General features: G+C 41.7%; 1 protein-coding gene across 2 annotated transcripts in view; it reads right to left on the reverse strand.

The window, feature by feature from the left end:
- Positions 1-258: 258 nt before the first annotated feature.
- The window catches only part of LOC139759807 (KICSTOR subunit 2-like), a 100,780-nt gene continuing 79,066 nt past the window's right edge, over positions 259-21,972 (reverse strand). For both annotated transcript variants that reach the window (XM_071682283.1, XM_071682284.1), the window contains exons 9-10: positions 21,568-21,669; positions 259-8,263 (exon numbers count right to left, since the gene is read on the reverse strand). In XM_071682283.1, coding sequence (XP_071538384.1) covers positions 8,099-8,263; positions 21,568-21,669 — 267 coding nt within the window. In that variant the 3' untranslated portion in view covers positions 259-8,098. The remainder of the gene's footprint in view (positions 8,264-21,567; positions 21,670-21,972) is intronic.

Raw genomic sequence — 21,972 nt, forward strand, 5'->3', positions numbered from 1 at the left:
TCTGAAAACTCATACAAATCTTCACCTTCGCCTCCACAAGATAATGATCAGACATCCCTCCAGTTGCACTTCTCAGCACATTAACATCCAAAAGTCTCTTTCGCGCGCCTGTCAATTAACACGTAACCCAATAACGCTCTCTGGCCATCTCTCCTACTTACATACGTATAATTATGTATATCTCGCTTTTTAAACCAGGTATTCCCAATCACCAGTCCTTTTTCAGCACATAAATCTACAAGCTCTTCACCATTTCCATTTACAACACTGAACACCCCATGTATACCAATTATTCCCTCAACTGCCACATTACTCACCTTTGCATTCAAATCACCCTTCTCTATAACCCGGTCTTGTGCATCAAAACCACTAACACACTCATTCAGCTGCTCCCAAAACACTTGACTCTCATGATCTTTCTTGTCATGCCCAGGTGCATATGCACCAATAATCACCTATCTCTTTCCATCAACTTTCAGTTTTACCCATATTAATCTAGAATTTACTTTCTTACATTCTATCACATACTCCCACAACTACTGTTTCAGGAGTAGTGCTACTCCTTCCCTTGCTCTTGTCCTCTCACTAACCCCTGACTTTACTCCCAAGACATTCCCAAACCACTATTCCCCTTTACCCTTGAGCTTCGTTTCACTCAGAGCTAAAACATCCAGGTTCCTTTCCTCAAATATACTACCTATCTCTCCTTCTTTCACATCTTGGTTACATCCACACACATTTAGACACCCCAATCTGAGCCTACGAGGAGGATGAGCACTCCCCGCGTGACTCCTTCTTCTGTTTCCTATTTTAGAAAGTTGAAATACAAGGAGGGGAGGATTTCTGGCCCCCCGCTCCCGTCCCCTCTAGTCACCTTCTACGACACGTGAGGAATGCGTGGGAAGTATTCTTTCTCCCCTATCCCTAGGGATAATATATATTATTATATTATTATTATACTTTGTCGCTGTCTCCCGCAAGGAAACAGACGAAAGAAATGGCCCAACCCCCCCCTCCATACACATGTATATACATACGTCCACACACGCAAATATACATACCTACACAGCTTTCCATGGTTTACCCCAGACGCTTCACATGCCTTGCTTCAATCCACTGACAGCACGTCAACCCCGGTATACCACATCGCTCCAATTCACTCTATTCCTTGCCCTCCTTTCACCCTCCTGCATGTTCAGGCCCCGATAACACAAAATCTTTTTCACTCCATCTTTCCACCTCCAATTTGGTCTTCCACTTCTCGTTCCCTCCACCTCCGACACATATATCCTCTTGGTCAATCTTTCCTCACTCATTCTCTCCATGTGCCCAAACCATTTCAAAACACCCTCTTCTGCTCTCTCAACCACGTTCTTTTTATTTCCACATCTCTCTTACCCTTACGTTACTTACTCGATCAAACCACCTCACACCACACATTGTCCTCAAACATCTCATTTCCAGCACATCCATCCTCCTGCACACAACTCTATCCATAGCCCACGCCTCGCAACCATACAACATTGTTGGAACCACTATTCCTTCAAACATACCCATTTTTGCTTTCCGAGATAATGGTCCACTTCTTCTCTTATCATGAAACTGGAATATTGGCTTATGATGTTTCTCAATTGTCTTCACTAAACAAAGTGCAACCATATCTTGGATACATGAGGGTAGGTAGTTGGTCATCCGCCATAATAAAGTCTTGACAGAGCAAAAGTTTATCTGGACCTCAAGTTTTCCAGTACATTTATGAAAAACACCTCTTTTGCTTTCCATCTCTATCACTTTGAAAAATGCTCCATTTGTTCACATTTCAATGAAAGAATACGCTTCAATATATCTATATATATAGTGGGAGACCAAATTGGAGGTGGAAAGATGGAGTGAAAAAGATTTTGTGTGATCGGGGCCTGAACATGCAGGAGGGTGAAAGGAGGGCAAGGAATAGAGTGAATTGGATCGATGTGGTATACCTGGGTTGACGTGCTGTCAGTGGATTGAATCAGGGCATGTGAAGCGTCTGGGGTAAACCATGGAAAGTTGTGTGGGGCCTGGATGTGGAAAAGGAGCTGTGGTTTCGGGCATTATTGCGTGGCAGCTAGAGACTGAGTGTGAACGAATGGGGCCTTTGTTGTCTTTTCCTAGTGCTACCTCGCACACATGAGTGGGGAAGGTGGATGGTATTCCATGTGTGGCGAGGTGGCGATGGGAGTGAATGGGGGCAGACAGTGTGAATTGTGTGCATGGGTATATATGTATGTGTCTGTGTATGTATATATATGTGTACACTGAGATGTATAGGTATGTATATTTGCATGTGTGGATGTATGTGTGTGTATACATTGTGTATGGGGGTGGGTTGGGCAAAATCTTTCGTCTGTTTCCTTGCGCTACCTCGCAAACGCGGGAGACAGCAACAAAGCAAAATAAATATAAAATAAATATATATATATAACATCTGCCATAATAAAGTCTTGACAGACTAAAAGTTTATCTGGACCTCAAGTTTTCCAGTACATTCATGAAAAACACCTTTTTGCTTTCCACCTCTATCACTTTGAAAAATGCTCCATTTGCTCACATTTCAATGAAAGAATACGCTTCAATATATATATTGAGACAGTGACAAAGTATAATAGAAAAATTATAAAAATATATATACGTCTATTCATCTATCTTATATATCATTCTTTGTTGCTGTCTCCCGCATTAGCGAGGTAGCGCAAGGAAACAGATGAAAGAATGGCCCGGCCCACCCACATACACATGTATACATATACACGTCCACACATGCACATATACATACCTATACATTTCAATGTATACAGAGATATACATACACAGACATATACATATATACACATGTACCAAATTCATACTTGCTGCCTTTGTTCATTCCCGTCGCCACCCTGCCACATATGAAATGACAACCCCCTCCCCCGCATGTGTGCGAGGTGGCATTAGGAAAAGACAACAAGGGAACCATGGAAATTGAAGTGAATCATAGGGTGGGGGAGGGGGCGAAAGTTCTGGGAGTGATGAAAAATGTGTGGAAGGCATAAACATTATCTCGGAAAGCAAAAATGGGTATGTTTTAAGGAATAGTGGTTTCGACAATGTTATATGGTTGTGAGGCGTGGGCTATAGATAGAGCTGTGCGGAGGAGGGTGGATGTGCTGAAAATGAGATGTTTGAGGATAATATGTGGTGTGAGGTGGTTTGACCAAGTAAGTAATGAAAGGGTAAGAGAGATGTGTGGTAATAAAAGAGTGTGGTTGAGAGAGCAGAGGGTGGTTTGAAATGGTTTGGTCACATGGAGAGAAAGAATCAGGAAAGATTGACAAAGAGGATAAATGTGTCAGAGGTGGAGGGAACAAGGAGAAGTGGGAGACCAAACTGGAGGTGGAAGGATGGAGTGAAAAAAGATTTTGAGTGATCGGGGCCTGAACATGCAGGAGGGTGAAAGGCGTGCAAGGAATAGAGTTGGAACGATGTGGTATACTGGGATCGATGTGCTGTCAATGGATTGAACCAGGGCATGTGAAGCGTCTGGGGTAAACCATGGAAAGTTTTGTGGGGCCTGGATTTTTAAAAAGAGCTGTGGTTTCAGTGCATTATACATGACAGTTAGAAACTGAGTGTGAACGAAGGTGGCCTCTGTTGTCTTTTCCTAGTGCTACCTCGTGCACATGCGGGGGGAGGGGGTTGTCATTTCAGGTGTGGTGGGGTGGCGACTGGAATGAATAAGGGCAGACAGTATGAATTATGTACATGTGTATATATGTATATGTCTGTGTGTGTATATATATGTATACGTTGAGATGTATAGGTATGTATATGTGTGTGTGTGGACGTGTATGTATATACATGTGTATGTGGGTGGGTTGGGCCATTCTTTCGTCTGTTTCCTTGCGCTACCTCGCTAACGTGGGAGACAGCGACAAAGTATGATAAATAAATAGATATAGATACTTCTCTTATTTGATCATAATAGCTTTTATATATACAAAATGTACAAAAATACATTCATACATATGACAGCAAAAACTTACAAAATACAGTACATCTTAAAAAGAAACACCTTGAGCTAAAAAATTCTGAATTTAAAGAAAAAAAATGTTCTCAAGCAAACTGTCCCTTTAATTCAAGAGATTCTGTAGAATTCCAAGGAATTAAAAATCTCTAATCCCTTTTATGGTGAGGTTTATGCCTCTCAAATCTCACTAACAACCTTTTAGTAATTGTGGCCTGCAGCTCATGTCTGGGTTCATCTACCAATCAACAACTTCCAAAGGTATAAGAAGAAAGGGTAGGATACAAAAACTTGGAAAGTTTGCTTGCAGGGTACTGCCCACAAGAGAAACAATTTTGCATTCTTCAAAACTGACTGTTATTGCCAGGGATGTTTTGCCCTGCAAGTCTAGGAGCATGAAAACAAGGAGGAGGAATATACAAGAATTCTTAGCTGAGAAAACTATGGAAAAAACAATTTCCTCAAAGGCATTAGCTGGCATATTAGCAAATCTCTACCTCAAAAGTGGCAAGACCAGTGCCATACAAGGATGACCCTCTATGTCTGGGGTAAGGTATTGTTGAACAAGTGTTGAGGAATGCCAAAGACCTTCACCAAAGAAAGGCTTCTTGGAAAGACCAGAGAGGAAAAGTACATTTCTGACATCATGAGCTCTATAATAAAGATAATGTTGAGTCACCTGAACCAGTCTTAATCCAAGATGAGAAGAACCTTGCTGAGTAGGTCTCCATGCTTTCTGGATGAACAAAAAAGTGGTGTTCCCTTCGAAGACACTCCTGGGGCAGGAGGTGATCAAGTACATATGCTCTACTTGGGCACACTATATGACAGCCAGAGAGTGGATGTGAGCTAATGAGGCTGTTCTTTGTCTGTACCTGGCCCCACCTAGCTATGTGGGAAACTGTGAAAAAGTAAAGAAAATATAAACATAGATAGGTGTCACTAAGCTCCACTTGCATGAGGTTACACCATGTGTGAAAAGTCTCCTTTGGCAAGGCTTACCATCACAAGATAACAAAAAATTACAGTCACATTTATGAACCTCCTGCTTCATGGGAGTCCATTCGGTCCCTGGTATCAAGATGGAGCTGCAAACTTTATCTATCTATATCTCTGACACCTGTTTCAATCAGTACTCCCTCAAAGGGGTGGCCACAGCAGCAGGTTTTCCATAACTAAAGAACTGCAAAGCCACCTCCTAGCCTGCAGTGCCTCACCCTTAACAGGCCATTGGAAGAAGACAAGTCCAGTAGAATATTTGCAGAGGCCTCTACTTCTATCTAATGGTCCTCTTAACAACTACTTCCACATGATAATCCTGCCTGGATACTCCCATCCACCACTTCTGTCTACTACTCCTACCATTTTGCCAAAAGGCAGGGCTTGCACACAGTGCTCACTGAAGAAAAAATCTCGTTATGAAGAATGAGTTGTGTGAGTTAAAAGTTGTCAAGTGTAACATATGACAAGGAGAGATTTTAAGTTTGTGGACAAAATGCTAGTAGTCCATATGTCAATGAGGCAGAAAGAAAAGACTGCTACCTATGTCAGAGGAATGCAAATTGACTACTAAAGTGTGCTGGCTCACTATGCAGATGTCATTAACCCTCCTGACACCTAGACAGATAGTACTGGTAATATACCTCCCTGGTCACTGGCTGCCTACGAACTACTACTTACAGAAGTCTCTGGAAAAGGGATCCTGGGGTAACAACAGGACCCTCTCAGAAATGGTCCAAAGGCAATGAATAATAATAACAATAACTATCATAATCATAATTATCATAATAATTATCCCTGGGGATAGGGGAGAAAGAATACTTCCCACGTATTCCCTGCGTGTCGTAGAAGGCGACTAAAAGGGAAGGGAGCGGGGGGCTGGAAATCTTCCCCTCTCATTTTTTTTTTTTTTTTAGTTTTCCAAAGGAAGGAACAGAGAAGGGGGCCGGGTGAGGATGTTTCCTCAGAGGCCCAGTCCTCTGTTCTTAAAGCTACCTCGCTGAGGCGGGAAATGGCGAATAGTATGAAAGAAAGAAAAAAAAAATTATCATAAAATCAATGAGCATAAAAAGTTGAACCTTTTTGCTGTTTTATGTGAGAATGAGATAGCACCATGAACAAATGAAGAACTGTCACATTTGCTCGCATCCACTCTCTAGTTGTCATATATAATGCACCAAAACGAGAGGCACCTATCTACAACCAAGTCCCAAACACCTTTCTGTGGTTTCCCCTGAGCACTTCATATGCCCTAGATCAGTCCACTGACAGCATATCATTCCCTTTACATCAAACACTCCAATCTGCTACATTCCATACATGCATCACTCCCTCCTGCAAGTTCAGGCTTCAAACACTTGCAGCACCTTTCACTCCAGCCTTTCACCTCCTCAGTTTCCCCCTTTCCTTACTTCCAATATGCATACCCTCTTAGTCATCATCTCCTCATTTAATCTTTCCACGTATCCAAATAATATCAGTACACCCTCCTCACCTCTTTCATACATTCTTCTCTCACTACCCTACCTCTCTCTTACCCTATCACGTATTCAATCAACCCTCCTCACACCACATACTGCCCTCAAACATTTAATTTCAACACATCAAATCTCATCCATACTATCTTTGGGCCACACCTCGTATCCATTCAACAATGTCATGACGGCAATATCAAATATACCAATCTGTGATCTCACAGACAATGATCTCTCTTTCCACACACTCCTCAATGCATCTAGGATTTTAGCCTCCTCACACACACGCACACACCCATGGTTCACTTTAGCCTCCATCATTCCATATGCTACCATTTTTCTGATAGGTAGCAGCTCAAGGAGAGTGAAAACCAAAGAGGAAAGAGGCTACTTTTAAATCAAACCAAGGCTTTAGTTTGCTATATCTTTATTTAATATAAAGAATTAAACCTCTTTCGACTTAGCGTTCACCTTTAAAACCTCAAATTATATGTTAAGGAAAATTTGATGTTCTTCAGAGACACAAACAAACTAGGTAAGTTACAAAAAGCCAACAAAAGATGCTCCAGAAGGCTCTGCTGAGAAGGATAGGTTTTCCCAACACATGAGGGGGTCCTGTTCTCCACATGTCATAGTGCAGCAATGGCCAAGATGTGGGACTCCAGGAACAGTGGAAAAAATAATTCCAACCTGCCCATTGTGAACTGGGGGTCATTTTTATCTACAAGAAGCTCCCAATTATCTGAAGCTAGTGAGGTAGTCTCTGGAAAAAAAGGAAAAATTCTCCTTCTCTCAGGAGTGAACTGCAGGTGCCTCTTGTTTACTAAAATGTCAGTCAAAGTCAATCAAGAAAACATACACAATAGGAGGCTTGACTGACTGGCACCTGACCCTGATCTGCACAACAGTGGGGCATGAATCAGCATCATCACTCTAGGACTATACCATTCTAGTCTCTACCTGTATACTGTCTCCGTAAGGGTCTTATACACAAACACCTCAAATGGGAAAGAAGGGAACTACAACACATCCAAGTTCCAATGAAGGTAGGGTGGGGAGAGAGGGAGGAAAAAACACCATCACAGAAAATGATAACACTTCAATAAATTGATAACAGTACTAAACATCTAAAAACTAATTCACTGTACAAATATACACCAAACTCTAAGTTAATTATAGAAGGTAAGGCAGAAGAAACCAGACAGATAAAAGGAAGGCCAGGAGACTGTCTGTACTGTCTGGGGATTAGAGAATTATGAGAAGATCAGTATATCAGCTGGCTGGACAATAGCATTACCACCACGGGAAAGTTGCCTAATGGCAGAGGGATCTAAACCAAATTTTTATGCTGCAAGTACAGAAAGGCAGTTTGTGAGTCATGAAAGGCTTAAACCTCACCAGAAAGCAGGAGGTTAAAGGTTTTTAATCCTTACAGATCTAGACAATCTCTCAAGCTCACATGAAAGAGTGACCCAAAAGAGAAATTATCTATATCAAACCAGTATGGATATGGAACCACATAACATACATATAATATTCTTCACTCAATCCAAAATATATGACAATGAAACATACCATCCAAGATCTACTTTGGCTTGAGGTTTGCAAACACCTTATTGCATCTCAGTTGCAACGTTAAGTCATAAATAAAGTCTCTGATGTAACTATCCTTCTCTGATTTTTTGGTATCAAATATAACAACAATGGTAATTCTGGGCTCAACTCGACACAAGAAATATGTTGATCCAACCTGAAATAACAATAAATTTCTGTAGATTCTAATCTTCCAAATTATCTACATGTGTCTATGTGATTTCTAATATTCATGTCTCTGTGTGAAGTCAAAGTTGAATGATAAATGCAAAGTCTCCATCCAACACTTGTCATTAAAGATAAATACGTTTAAAAAAAGATCTTCTGCTGTATCACCTGGAAGAATCTGTCACTTCAAGAAAGAAAAACTTGTGACTGTGCATGTGTCTACAGAAAATGAGTCTGCATCTGTATGCTTATCAGAAGTTCAAAACTCACATTTCTTGCTCTTTTCTAAGACTATTGAGACCATTATTCACATCAATTTTTGCATCAATTGTTAACTTACAACAGAATTATTAGCAAAACAATTCTAAAGAACTGTGATTCAACAAATAATTACTTTTCATATGCAAAAAATCATTCTAACCTTTCATTGCATAATATAACTGTGGTCACTAACAATTTACTTACCTTTTCTTATGTAAATCGACTTTGCTCAATGGCTGTCAAAAATCTTTTCCCTCTTCTGTGAAAAGCAACAACTCTCTCTGTTATGAATCAATGGCCAGACATTTCCTGTCCTGACATCTGTGGTAATCACAGAAATAAGATCTATCTTCACCTGGAATCACTTACCTCCCTTTCTTTCGACACATACACACAAACCCTATTCTCTTCATAATGAAGAGAAAATCCTTGCTGCTTCAAGCACATTTCCTAACAAGCCATATATTCATAATACCTTCCACAAAGCATTCCTATCAACCTTTTCATACACTTCCACCAGATCCATAAATGCCACATACAAATCATCCTTTTTTTTCTATAAGAATTCATTACAAAGATGTTTCAAACAACCAATCCACACACCCTATACCACTCCTGAAGCCACATTGTTCCCCCTCAATCTGATGCCCTCCACCACTTTCATACAACTTACCGTCCCCATTGCCTTTATACACTGGAAATATAGACATTCTTTGAATTCTCAGGATTTTAGCCTTCAACCATACATACAATGAAAATCCTTTCCAACCAATCAACAACACTGTTACCCTTTTTCTTGAGAAACTGAAGTGCAATCCCATCCACTCGAAATGCAAGGCTTTAACCATCTCTCCTCTTTTCACCAAACCACTTGCTATGAAACTTCCACCTCAATACCTCTATATCTCAAACACCCCATAGCCTTCAGAATACTCATTTTGTCTACTCTTCACTACCTTCTGTCTGTTGTCTGTTACTGATGTGAGGAGTGAATGTCAATGTCATGTGTGTGTTGAGCATGACAACTCGACCAAATGGTGTTTTGCTCTGAAAGAGTGATTGCCATTCAAGGTGCCTTATGGGTGTAAGCTGGATTCATGTCTGTTTAGTGTTACAAAAGGGGATGAAGACTCCAGGAAGTTGCAGACTTTCTATTCTGGGTGAACCAGTTTCAACTTTGTTATGTAACATGCAAATTAGTTGCTACTGAGGTGTCAGGGTGTTCTGATATGATTACGAGGCCATCTACATATGAGAGTTCCTCCATATTGGGGTAGGCTGGAAGTAGTAGGAGGTTATGTAAGAAGTAAGTAAAGAGGGAGAGAGAGTGATATGCTCCTTGGGGAACTCCACTATGGAGTGTAAGAGTTTTAAAGGTACATCCTTTGTCAGAGACTTTGGCATGGAGGCTGGCTATATCTAACTATTCATCTATCTACCTATCAATATCTCTCTACCTAAATGGGAGGGTACTGATTGAGAGGGTGAAAGTATGTACAGAGCATCAGATTGGGGAAGAGCAGTGTGGTTTCAGAAGTGGTAGAGGATGTAAGGATCAGGTGTATGCTTTGAAGAACGTAAGTGAGAAATACTTAGAAAAACAGATGGATCTGTATGTAGCATTTATGGATCTGAAGAAGGCATATGATACAGTTGATAGAGATGCTCTATGGAAGGTATTAAGAATATATGGTGTGGGAGGTAAGTTGTTAGAGTCAGTGAAAAGTTTATATCGAGGATGTAAGGCATATGTAAGAGTAGGAAGAGAGGAAAGTGATTGGTTCCCAGTGAATGTTGGTTTGCGGCAGGGGTGCATGATGTCTCCATGGTTGTTTAATTTGTTATGGATGGGGTTGTTAGGGAGGTGAATGCAAGAGATTTGGAGAGAGGAGCAAGTATGCAGTCTGTTGTAGATGAGAAGGCTTGGGAAGTGAGTCAGTTGTTATTTGCTGATGATACAGTGCTGGTGGCTGATTTGGGTGAGAAACTGCAGAAGCTGGTGACTCAGTTTGGTAGAGAGTGTGAAAGAAGAAAGCCGAGAGTAAATGTGAATTAGAGCAAGGTTATTAGGTTCAGTAGGGTTGAGGGACAAGTCAATTGGCAGGGAAGTTTCTATGGAGAAATACCGGAGGAAGTGAAGTGTTTTAGATATCTGGGAGTGGATTAAGCAGCAGATGGAACCATGGAAACGGAAGTGAGTCAAAGGGTGGGGAAAGGGCGAAGGTTCTGGAAGTGTTGAAGAATGTGTGGAAAGTGAGAACGTTATCTCGGAGAGCGAAATTGGTTATGTTTGAAGGAATAGTGGTTCCAACAATGTAATATGGTTGTAAGGCACGGGCTATAAATAGGGTTGTGCAGAGGAGGGTGGATGTGTTGGAAATGAGATGTTTGAGGACAATATGTGGTGTGAGGTGGTTTGATCAAGTAAGTAATGAAAGGGTTAGAGAGATGTGTGGAAATAAGAAAAAAGGGTGGTTGAGAGAGCAGAAGAGAGTGTAATGAAATGGTTTGGACACATGGAGAGAATGAGTGAGGAAAGATTGACAAAGAGGATATATGTGTCAGAGGTGTAGGGAATGAGAAGTGGGAGACCCAATTGGAGGTGGAAGGATGGAGTGAAAAAGATTTTGAGTGACTGGGCCTGAACGTAGAGAAGGGTGAGAGGCGGGCAAGGAATGGAGTGCATTGGAACAATGTGGTATACCAGGGTTGATGAGCTGTCAATGGATTGGACCAAGGCATGTGAAGTGTCTGGGGTAAACCATGGAAAGTTTTGTGGGGCCTGGATGTGGAAAGGGAGCTGTGGTTTTGGTACATTATACATGACAAAGTATACTAGAGTAGATAATATATTTACTCATTTAGTTATCATACTTTAACGTTGTCTCCCATGTTAGCGAGGTAGAGCAAGGAAACACATGAAAGAATGGCCCAACCCACCCACATACACATGTATATACATACACTTCCACACACACACATATACATACATATACATCTCAACGTATACATATATATACACACACAGACATATACATATATACACATGTACATAATTCACACAGTCGCCACCCCGCCACACATGAAATAACAACCCATCCCCCCAAATGTGCGCGAGGTAGCACTAGAAGAAGACAACAAAGGCCACATTCGTTCAAACTCAGTCTCCAGCTGTCATGTATAATGCACTGAAACCACAGCTCCCTTTCCACATCCACGCCCTAAAAGACTTTCCATGGTTTACCCCAGATGCTTCACATGCCCTGGTTCAATCCACTGACAGCACATCGACCCCAGTATAACACATCATTCCAATTCACTCTATTCCTTGCACGCCTTTCACCCTCCTGCATGTTCAGGCCCAGATCACTCAAAATCTTTTTCACTCCGTCTTTCCACCTCCAATTTGGTCTCCCACTTCTCCTTGTTCCCTCCACCTCTGACACATATATCCTCTTTGTCAATCTTTCCTCACTCATTCTCTCCATGTGACCAAACCATTTCAAAACACCCTCTTCTGCTCTCTCAACCACACTCTTTTTATTACCACACATCTCTCTTACCCTTCAATTACTTATTCGATCAAACCACCTCACACCACATACTGTCCTCAAATATCTTATTTCCAGCACATCTACCCTCCTCCGCACAACTCTATTCATAGCCCATGCCTCGCAACCACATAACATTGTCGGAACCACTATTCCTTCAAACATACCCATTTTTGCTTCCTGAGATAATGTTCTTGCCTTCCACACATTTTTCAACAGTCCCAGAACTTTCGCCCCCTCCCCTACCCTATGACTCACTTCTGCTTCCATGGTTCCATCCACTGCCAAATCCACTCCCAGATTTCTAAAACACTTCACCTCCTCCAGTTTTTCTCCATTCAAACTTACCTCCCAATTGACTTGTCCCTCAACCGTACTGTACCTAATAACCTTGATCTTATTTACATTTACTCTCAGCTTTCTTCTTTCACACACTTTACCAAACTCAGTCACCAACTTCTGCAGTTTCTCACCCGAATCAGCCACCAGCACGATATCATCAGCGAATAACAACCGACTCACTCCCCAAGCTCTCTCATCCACAACAGACTGCATACTTGCCCCTCTCTCCAAAACTCTTGCATTCACCTCCCTAGCAAATCCATAAATAAACAAATTAAACAACACTAAAGACATAATGCACCCCTGCCGCAAACCAACATTCACTGAGAACCAATCTCTTTCCTCTCTTCCTACTCATAAACATGCCTTACATCCTCGATAAAAACTTTTCACTGCTTCTAACAACTTGCCTCCCACACCATATATTCTTAATACCTTCCACAGAGCATCTCTATCAATTGTATCATGTGCCTTCTCCAGATCCATAAATGCTACACACAAATCCATTTGCTTTTCTAAGTATTTCTCACACACATTCTTCAAAGCAAACACCTGATCCACACATCCTCTACTACTTCTGAAAAAAACACTGCTCTTCCCCAATCTGATGCTCTGTATATGCCTTCACCCTCTCAGTCAATAACCTCCCATATAATTTCCCAGGAATACTCAACAAACTTATACCTCTATAATTTGAGCACTCACCTTTATCCCCTTTGCCTTTGTACAATGGCACTATGCAAGCATTCCAACAATCTTCAGACACCTTACCATGAGTCATACATACATTAAATAACCTTACCAACCAGTCAACAACACAGTCACCCCCTTCTTTAATATATTCCACTGCAATACCATCCAAACCTGCTGCTTGATGGCTTTCATCTTCTGCAAAGCTTCTACTACCTCTTCTCTGTTTACCAAATCATTCTCCCTCACCCTCTCACTTTGCACACCACCTCGACCAAAACATCCTATATCTGCCACTCTATCATCAAACACATCACCACTACATGTTATCACCTCCCAATTAGCCCCCTTCACTGATGTTCCCATTTGCTCCCTTGTCTGATGCACTTCATTTACCTCCTTCCAAAACATCTTTTTATTCTTCCTAAAATTTAATGACACTCTCTCACCCCAACTCTCATTTGCCCTCTTTTCCACCTCTTATACCTTTCTCTTGACCTCCTGCCTCTTTCTTTTAAACATCTCCCACTCATTTACATTATTTCCCAGCAAAAATCATCCAAATGCCTCTCTCTTCTCTTTCACTAATAATCTTACTTCTTCATCCCACCACTCACTACCCTTTCTAATCTGTCCACCTCCTATGCTTCTCATGCTACAAGCTTCTTTTATGCAAGCCATCACTGCTTCCCTAAATACATCCCATTCCTTCCCCACTCCCCTTACGTCCTTTGCTCTCACCTTTTTCCATTCTCTCAGTCTCTCCTGGTACTTCCTCACACAAGCCTCCTTTCCAAGCTCACTTACTCTCACTACTCTCTTCACCCCAACAGTCTCTCTTCTTTTCTGAGAACCTCTACAAATCTTCACCATCACCTCCACAAGATAATGATCAGACATCCCTCCAGTTGCACCACTCAGCACATTAACATCCAAATGTCTCTCTTTCGCGTGGCTATCAGTTAACACATAATCCAATAACACTCTCTGGCCATCTCTCCTACTTACATAGGTATATTTATGTATATCTCTCTTTTTAAACCAGGTATTCCCAATCATCAGTCCTTTTTCAGCGCACAAATCTACAAGCTCTTCACCATTTCCATTTACAACACTAAACACCCCATTTACACCAATTATTTCCTCAACAGCCACATTAATCACCTTTGCATTCAAATCACCCATCACTATAACCCAGTCTCGTGCATCAAAACTACGAACACACTCTTCAGCTACTCCCAAAACACTTGCCTCTCATGATCTTTCTTCTCATGCCCAGGTGCATATACACCAGTAATCACCCATCTCTCTCCATCCACTTTCAGTTTTACCTATATCAATCTAGAGTTTACTTTCTTACACTCTATCACATACTCCTACTACTCCTGTTTCAGGATTAGTGCTACTCCTTCCCTTGCTCTTGTCACCTCACCAACCCCTGACTTTACTCCCAAGACATTCCCAAACCACTCTTCCCCTTTACCCTTGAGCTTCGTTTCACTCAGAGCCAGATCATCCAGGTTCCTTTCCTCATACATACTACCTATCTCTCCTTTTTTCTTATCTTGGTTACATCCACACACATTTAGACACCCAAATCTGAGCCTTCGAGGAGGATGAGCACTCCCCGCGTGACTCCTTCTGTTTCCCCTTTTAGAAAATTAAAATAAAGGAGGGAAGGTTTTCTAGCCCCCAGCTCCCGTACCCTTTAGTCGCCTTCTACGACAAGTGAGGAATGCGTGGGAAGTATTCTTTTTCCCTATCCCCAAGGATATACATACATAGACATTTATTTATTTATTTTGCTTTGTCGCTGTCTCCCGCGTTTGTGAGGTAGTGCAAGGAAACAGACGAAAGAAATGGCCCAACCCACCCCCAAACACATGTATATACATACATGTCCCCACACGCAAATATACATACCCATACATCTCAATGTACACATATATATACACATATATAGACACATACATATATATACATGTACATATTCATATATCCTGCCTGCACCCATTCCTGCCGCCACCCTGCCACACATGAAATGACACCCTCCACCCCCTGCATGTGCGCGAGGTCGAACAGGAAACGACAACAAAGGCCACATTTGTTCAGACTCAGTCTCTAGCTGTCATAAGTAATGTACCAAAACCACAGCTCCCTTTCCACATCCAGGCCCCAGAAACTTTTCATGGTTTAGCCCAGATGCTTCACATACCCTGGTTCAATCCATTGACAGCACATCGACCCCGGTATACCACATCGTTCCAATTCACTCTATTCCTTGCATGCCTTTCACCCTCCTGTATGTTCAAGGCCCAATCGCTCAAAATCTTTTTCACTCCATCCATATGTGTTATCCCTGGGGATAGGGGAGAAAGAATACTTCCCATGCATTTCCCGCTTGTCGTAGAAGGCAACTAAAGGGGACAGGAGCGGGGGCCTAGAAACCCTCCCTTCCTTGAATTTTTACTTTCTAAAAGGGGAAACAGAAGGGGTCATGTGGGGAGTGGTCATCCTCCTTGAAAGCTCAGATTGGGGTGTCTAAATGTGTGGATGTACCCAAGATGAGAAAAAAGGAGAGACAGGTGGTATGTTTGAGGAAAGGAACCTGGATGTTTTGGCTCTGAGTGAAACGAAGCCTAAAGGTAAAGGGGAAGAGTGGTTTGGGAATGTCTTGGGAGTAAAGTCGGGGTGGTGAGAGGACAAGAGCAGAGGAAGGAGTAGCACTACTCCTGAAACAAGAGTTGTGGGAGTATATGATAGAGTGTAAGAAAGTAAACTCTAGATTGATAAGGGTAAAACTGAAAGTGGATGGAGAGAGATGGGTGATTATTAGTGCCTATGCACCTGGGCACGAGAAGAAAGATCATGAGAGGCAAGTGTTTTGGAAGCAGCTGAGTGAGTGTGTTAGCAGTTTTAATGCACGAGACCGGGTTACAGTGATGGGTGATTTGAATGCAAAGGTGGCAGTTGAGGAAAAAATTGGTGTACATGGGGAGTTTTATGTTGTAAATGGAAATGGTAAAGAGCTTGTAGATTTGTGAGCTGAAAAAGGACTGGTGATTGGGAATACCTGGTTTAAAAAGAGAGATATACATAAGTTTATGTATGTAAGTAGGAGAGATGGCTAGAGAGCGTTATTGGATTACATGTTAATTGATAGGGGCATGAAAGAGAGAGTTTTGGATGTTAATGTGCTGAGAGGTGCAAGTGGAGGGATGTCTGATCATTATCTCGTGGAGTTGAAGGCGAAGATTTGTAGAGGTTTTCAGAAAAGAAGAGAGAATGTTGGGGTGAAGAGAGTGGTGTGAGTAAGTGAGCTTGGGAAGGAGGCTTGTGTGAGGAAGTACCAGAAGAGACTGAGAGGAGAATGGAAAAAGGTGAGAGCAAAGGACGTAAGGGGAGTGGGATAGGAATGAATGTATTTAGGGAAGCAGTGATGGCTTGTGCAAAAGATGCTTGGGGCATGAGATGAATGGGAAGTGGGCAGATTAGAAAGAGTAGTGAGTGGTGGAATGAAAAAGTAATATTATTAGTGAAAGAGAAGAGAGAGGCATTTGGACGATTTTTGCAAGGAAATAATGCAAATGAGTGGGAGATGTATAAAAGAAAGAGGCAGGAGGTCAAGAGAAAGGTACAAGAGGTGAAAGAGAGGGCAAATGAGAGTTAGGGTGAGAGTGTATCATTAAATTTTAGGGAGAATAAAAAGATGTTTTGGAAGGAGGTAAATAAAGTGAGTAAGACGAGAACAAATGGGAACATCGGAGAAGGGGGCTGGTTCAATCCATTGACGGCATGTCGACCCTGGTAAACCCCATCGTTCCAATTCACTTTATTCCTTGCATGCCTTTCACCCTCCTGCATGTTCAGGCCCTGATCACTCAAAATATTTTTCACTCCATCGTTCCACCTCCAATTTGGTCTCTCACTTCTTGTTTCCTCCACCTCTGACACATATATTCTCTTTGTCAATCTTTCCTCACTCATTCTCTCCATGTGACCAAACCATTTCAATACACCATCTTCTGCTCTCTCAACAACACTCTTTTTATTTCCATACATCTCTCTTACCCTTTCATTACTTACTCGATCAAACCACCTCACATGTCATATTGTCCTCAAACACCTCATTTCCAACATATCCACCCTCCTCCGCACAACCCTATCTATAGCCCATGCCTTGCAACCATATAACATTGTTGAGAAAGATGGGAGGTGGGAAGATTAGAAAAGGTAGTGAATGGTGGGACAAAGAAGTAAGGTTGTTCGCGAAAGAGAAAAGAGAGGAGTTTGAACGATACTTGTAGGGAAGTTGTGCAAATGACAGGGAGATGTACAAAACAAAGTGGCAGGAGGTAAAGAGAAAGGTGCAAGGGTTGAAAAAGATGGGAAATGAGAGCTGGGGTGAGAGAGTATTACTAAATTTTAGGGAGAATAAAAAGATATTTAGGAATGAGGCAAAGTAACATGCATAAGACAAGAGAATAAATAGGAACATTGGTGAAGAGGACAAGTGGGGAAGTGATAACAGGTGGTGATGAAGTGAAGAGATGTAATGAGCATTTTGAAGGTTTGCTGAATGTGTTTGATGAAAGAGTGGCAGATATGGGTGTTTTGGTTGGGGTGGTGTGTGAAGTGAGAGGGTCAGTGAGAATAGTTTGGAAAAGAGAAGAGGTAGTGAAAGCTTTGCGGAAGATGAAATCTGGCAAGACTGCAGGTTTGGATGGTGTTGCAGTGGAACTTATTGAAAAAGGGGATGAAAGTGATGTTGATTGGTTGATAAGGATATTCACATTATGTATTGACCATGGTGAAGTGCCTGAGGATTGGCGGAATGCAGCCATAGTGCCACTGTACAAAGGCAAAGGGGATAAAAGTGAGTGTTCAAACTACAGAGGCATGAGTTTGTAGAGCATTCCTGGGAAATTATATGGGAAGGTACTGATTGAGAGGGTTAAGGCATGTACAGAGCATCAGATTGGGGAAGAGTAGTGTGGTTTCCAAAGTGGTAGAGGATCTGTGGATCAGGTGTTTGCTTTGAAGAATGTATGTGAGAAATACTTTGGGAAACAGATGGATTTGTATATAGCATTCAAGGATCTGGAGAAGGCATATGATAGGGTTGACAGATATGCTTTGTGGAAGGTTTTCAAAGTATATGGTGAGGGAAGTAAGGTGTTAGAAGCAGTGAAAAGTTTTTACCAAGGATGTAAGGCATGTGTACAAGTAGGAAGAGAGGAGTGATTGGTTCCCAGTAAATGTTGGTCTGTGGCACAGGTGTGAGATGTCTCCATGGTTGTTTAATTTGTTTATGGATAGGGTGATTAGGGAGGAAAATGCAAGAGTTTTGGAGAGAGGCACGAGTATGCAGTCTGTTGGGGATGAGAGGGCCTGGGAAGTGAGTTTGTTGTTGTTTGCCAATGATACAGCTCTAGTGGCTGATTCATGAGGGAAACTAAAGAAGTTGGTGACTGAGTTTGGAAAGGTGTGTGAAAGGAGAAAGTTGAGTAAATGCGAATAAGAGCAAGGTTATTATGTTCAGTAGGGATGAGGGACAAATGAATTGGGATGTAAGTTTGAATGGAGAAAAACTGGAGGAAGTGAAGTGTTTTAGATATCTGGGAGTGGACTTAGCAGCAGATGGAACCATGGAAGCAGAAGTGAGTCACAGGGTGGGGGAGGGGCCGAAGGTTCTGGGAGTGATGAAGAATGTGTGGAAGGAGAAAACGTTATCTCAAAGAGCAAAAATGGGTATGTTTGAAGGAATGGTAGTTCCTACAATATGATATGGATGTGACACATGGGTTATTTGATAAGTTTGTATGGAGGAGGACGGGTATGTTGGAAATGAAATGTCTGGGGACAATATGTGGTGTGAGGTGGCTTGATCGAGTAAGTAATGAAAGGGTAAGAGAGATGTGTGGGAATAGAAAGAGTCTGGCTGAGAGAGCAGAGGGTGTGTTGAAATGTCCTGGACATAATGAGAGAATGAGTGAGGAAACATTGACAAAAGGGTAAGAGAGATGTGTGGGAATAGAAAGAGTCTGGCTGAGAGAGCAGAGGGTGTGTTGAAATGTCCTGGACATAATGATAGAATGAGTGAGGAAACATTGACAAAAGGGTAAGAGAGATGTGTGGGAATAGAAAGAGTCTGGCTGAGAGAGCAGAGGGTGTGTTGAAATGTCCTGGACATAATGAGAGAATGAGTGAGGAAACATTGACAAAAGGGTAAGAGAGATGTGTGGGAATAGAAAGAGTCTGGCTGAGAGAGCAGAGGGTGTGTTGAAATGTCCTGGACATAATGAGAGAATGAGTGAGGAAACATTGACAAAGAGGATACATGCATCAGAGGTGGAAGGAACAAGGAGAAGTGGGAGACCTAATTGGAGGCGGAAGGATGGAGTGAAAAAGAATTTGAGCGATCGGGGCCTGAACTTACAGGAGGGTGAGAGGCAGGCAAGGAATAGAGTGAATTAGAATGATGTGGTATACTGGGGTCAGTGTGCTGTCACTGGACTGAACCAGGGCATGTGAAGTGTCTGGGGTAGACCATGGAGAGGTCTGTGGGGCCTGGATGTGGAGAGGAAGCTGCAGTTTCAGTGCATTACACATGACAGCTAATGACTGAGTGTGAATGAATGTAGCCTTTCTTTGTCTGTCTTCCTGGCACTAGCTTCCTGAAGGGGGGGTCGCAATGCTGTTTCCTGTGGGGAAGGGAAACGACAGGAATGGATAAAGGCAAGCAAGTATGAATATATGCATGTGTATATATGAGTATGTCTATGTATGTTTATGTATATGTATGCATATGGTGATATGTTTATGTATTCATATGTGCGTATATGGGTGTTTATGTATATATATGTGTATATGAGTATTGTGTGACAGAGTTAGTGGTGTGGGCACTAAAGCAGTCAGCTCTCAGGAGCAAAAACCAAAGTAATACCTATAGAAAAGGAAAAGTGAACCAACACTGTGGCATAGGGCAAGGGATCAAGTTTTGAATGTTAGCCTGGGACAGTTTATAAGGCGAACCACTTTTGAAACAACTCTGACAAGTAAGGATGCAGAGCTAGAACCACCCTAAAAAGTGAAAGCAGTATTCTATACAAGGATGATTTAATCCCCTGTATAAACAAAGAAACTGTTCAAAAAAAGTTTAGACATCTAAACAGGACACCAAGTTTCTTAAAGACAAACTTAGCTATTCCTGTAACATGGGGTTTCCAAGAAAGAGTGGATGTTACAGTCATACCAAGTATGTTTATTGAGTCAAGAGGTGGAATAATAGAACTGTCAAGGGATTGGAGGCATTAAACTTAACAATATTCTGAGTACTTGACTGAGATATCCTGTCCAAGTCTGAGTGTATTGATGAAGCTGTGTCAGGTGAGATGCAGACTGAGTGAGAGGAGAGAGAGCAGAATTGAAGGATGTGAATGAATGCAGTGTTAAGCTGTCAGTGTATGAGTGCATTTTATCATTTGGGGAGGAAATGGTTGAAAAAAAGGAGAAAAAGTGTAGGGGACAGGAAAGAACCTTGAGGGACACTAATGTTGATGGAGAAAAGAGGGGAGGCTGATCCATCAATAACCACAGAGATAGATTGGTAAGAGAGGAAGCTGAATATGAAGGAGCAAAGTGAGGAAGGGAAGCCAAAAGAGGAGAGCTTAGAGATGAGATCCCAATGCCATAATCCATCAAAAGCTTTAGATATCTCAAGGGCAACAGCACACGACTCCCAAAATCTTTTAGGATGATGATCAGATATTCGTAAGATAGGAAAAAATATCACCAGTGGATCTCACCTTACAGAAGACTGATTTTTCAAGGTGTTTAAGGATATGGGAGTTGAGGAGGGATTCAAAGACTCTGGAAATGGTAGATGTCAAAGCAACAGGATGATAGTTATAGGGGTCAGAATGGTCACTCTTCTTAGGGGTGGGATTAATGAATGCGCACTTCCAAGGGGAAGGAAAAGTTTTGGTTTTTAAACAGAAATGGAACAGATAAGCAAGCACAAGCACAAGTTCAGAGTCACACTCTTTCAGTACATGGGGATGGACACCATCAGGACCATAAGCCTTGCTTGTGTCCAGGGAAAGAAGCACTTTTTGGACTCTTCAAAGAGATTACGGGAAGGGGTATTCGAGGAGCATCAGGGGGGTGAATGAATGTATGAGTCATCCAAGGTAGAATTAGAGGAAAAACAAGAACCAAAGAGAGTTGCTTTGTTTTAGGGGAGACAGCTATAGTACCGTTAGAGTAGAAAAGTGAAGGGAAGGTAGAACAAAAAATGTTATTAGAGATGCCCTTAGCTGAAGACCAGAAAGACCTATCAGTAGATGACGAGGAGAGGTTATTGCACTTTCCTGTTGCTACCTCACTAATGCAGGAAAGGGTGATAAAGTATAAGAATAATATACATAATTACCAGTACTTTACTAACCTGTTGATCAAAAAAGTGCACAACACGGTCCAGTAATGCATGGTCATTGCTGCGATCTGAAACACGCATAACAATACTTGGCCAACGGTCCAATGGCTTTGTCTGAAAGAGATTAGAGTGATGCAATGTTAGGAGGAGATATTAACTGCACACTGTTTTTGTAAGATATCTTATAACTAATCATCATCAGTAAGCTAGCAGGAAAATCTTTATTCTTATCACCGTGTATTCAAGAGTCTTCACTGTAATTTGACTCGTTCTTACAAAGTAGTGCACAGTCTTTTCATCTTTTGGTTTCCATCACCATTTCATGATAACTATTCCTGTTAGTAAATAATTACAAATTACCTTATGTACAGCATGATGGCTTATGCTAAAATGTCACACACCATCTCTACATATCTC

Source organism: Panulirus ornatus, chromosome 34 (assembly GCF_036320965.1).
Source record: "Panulirus ornatus isolate Po-2019 chromosome 34, ASM3632096v1, whole genome shotgun sequence".
Classification (NCBI taxonomy): domain Eukaryota; kingdom Metazoa; phylum Arthropoda; class Malacostraca; order Decapoda; family Palinuridae; genus Panulirus; species Panulirus ornatus.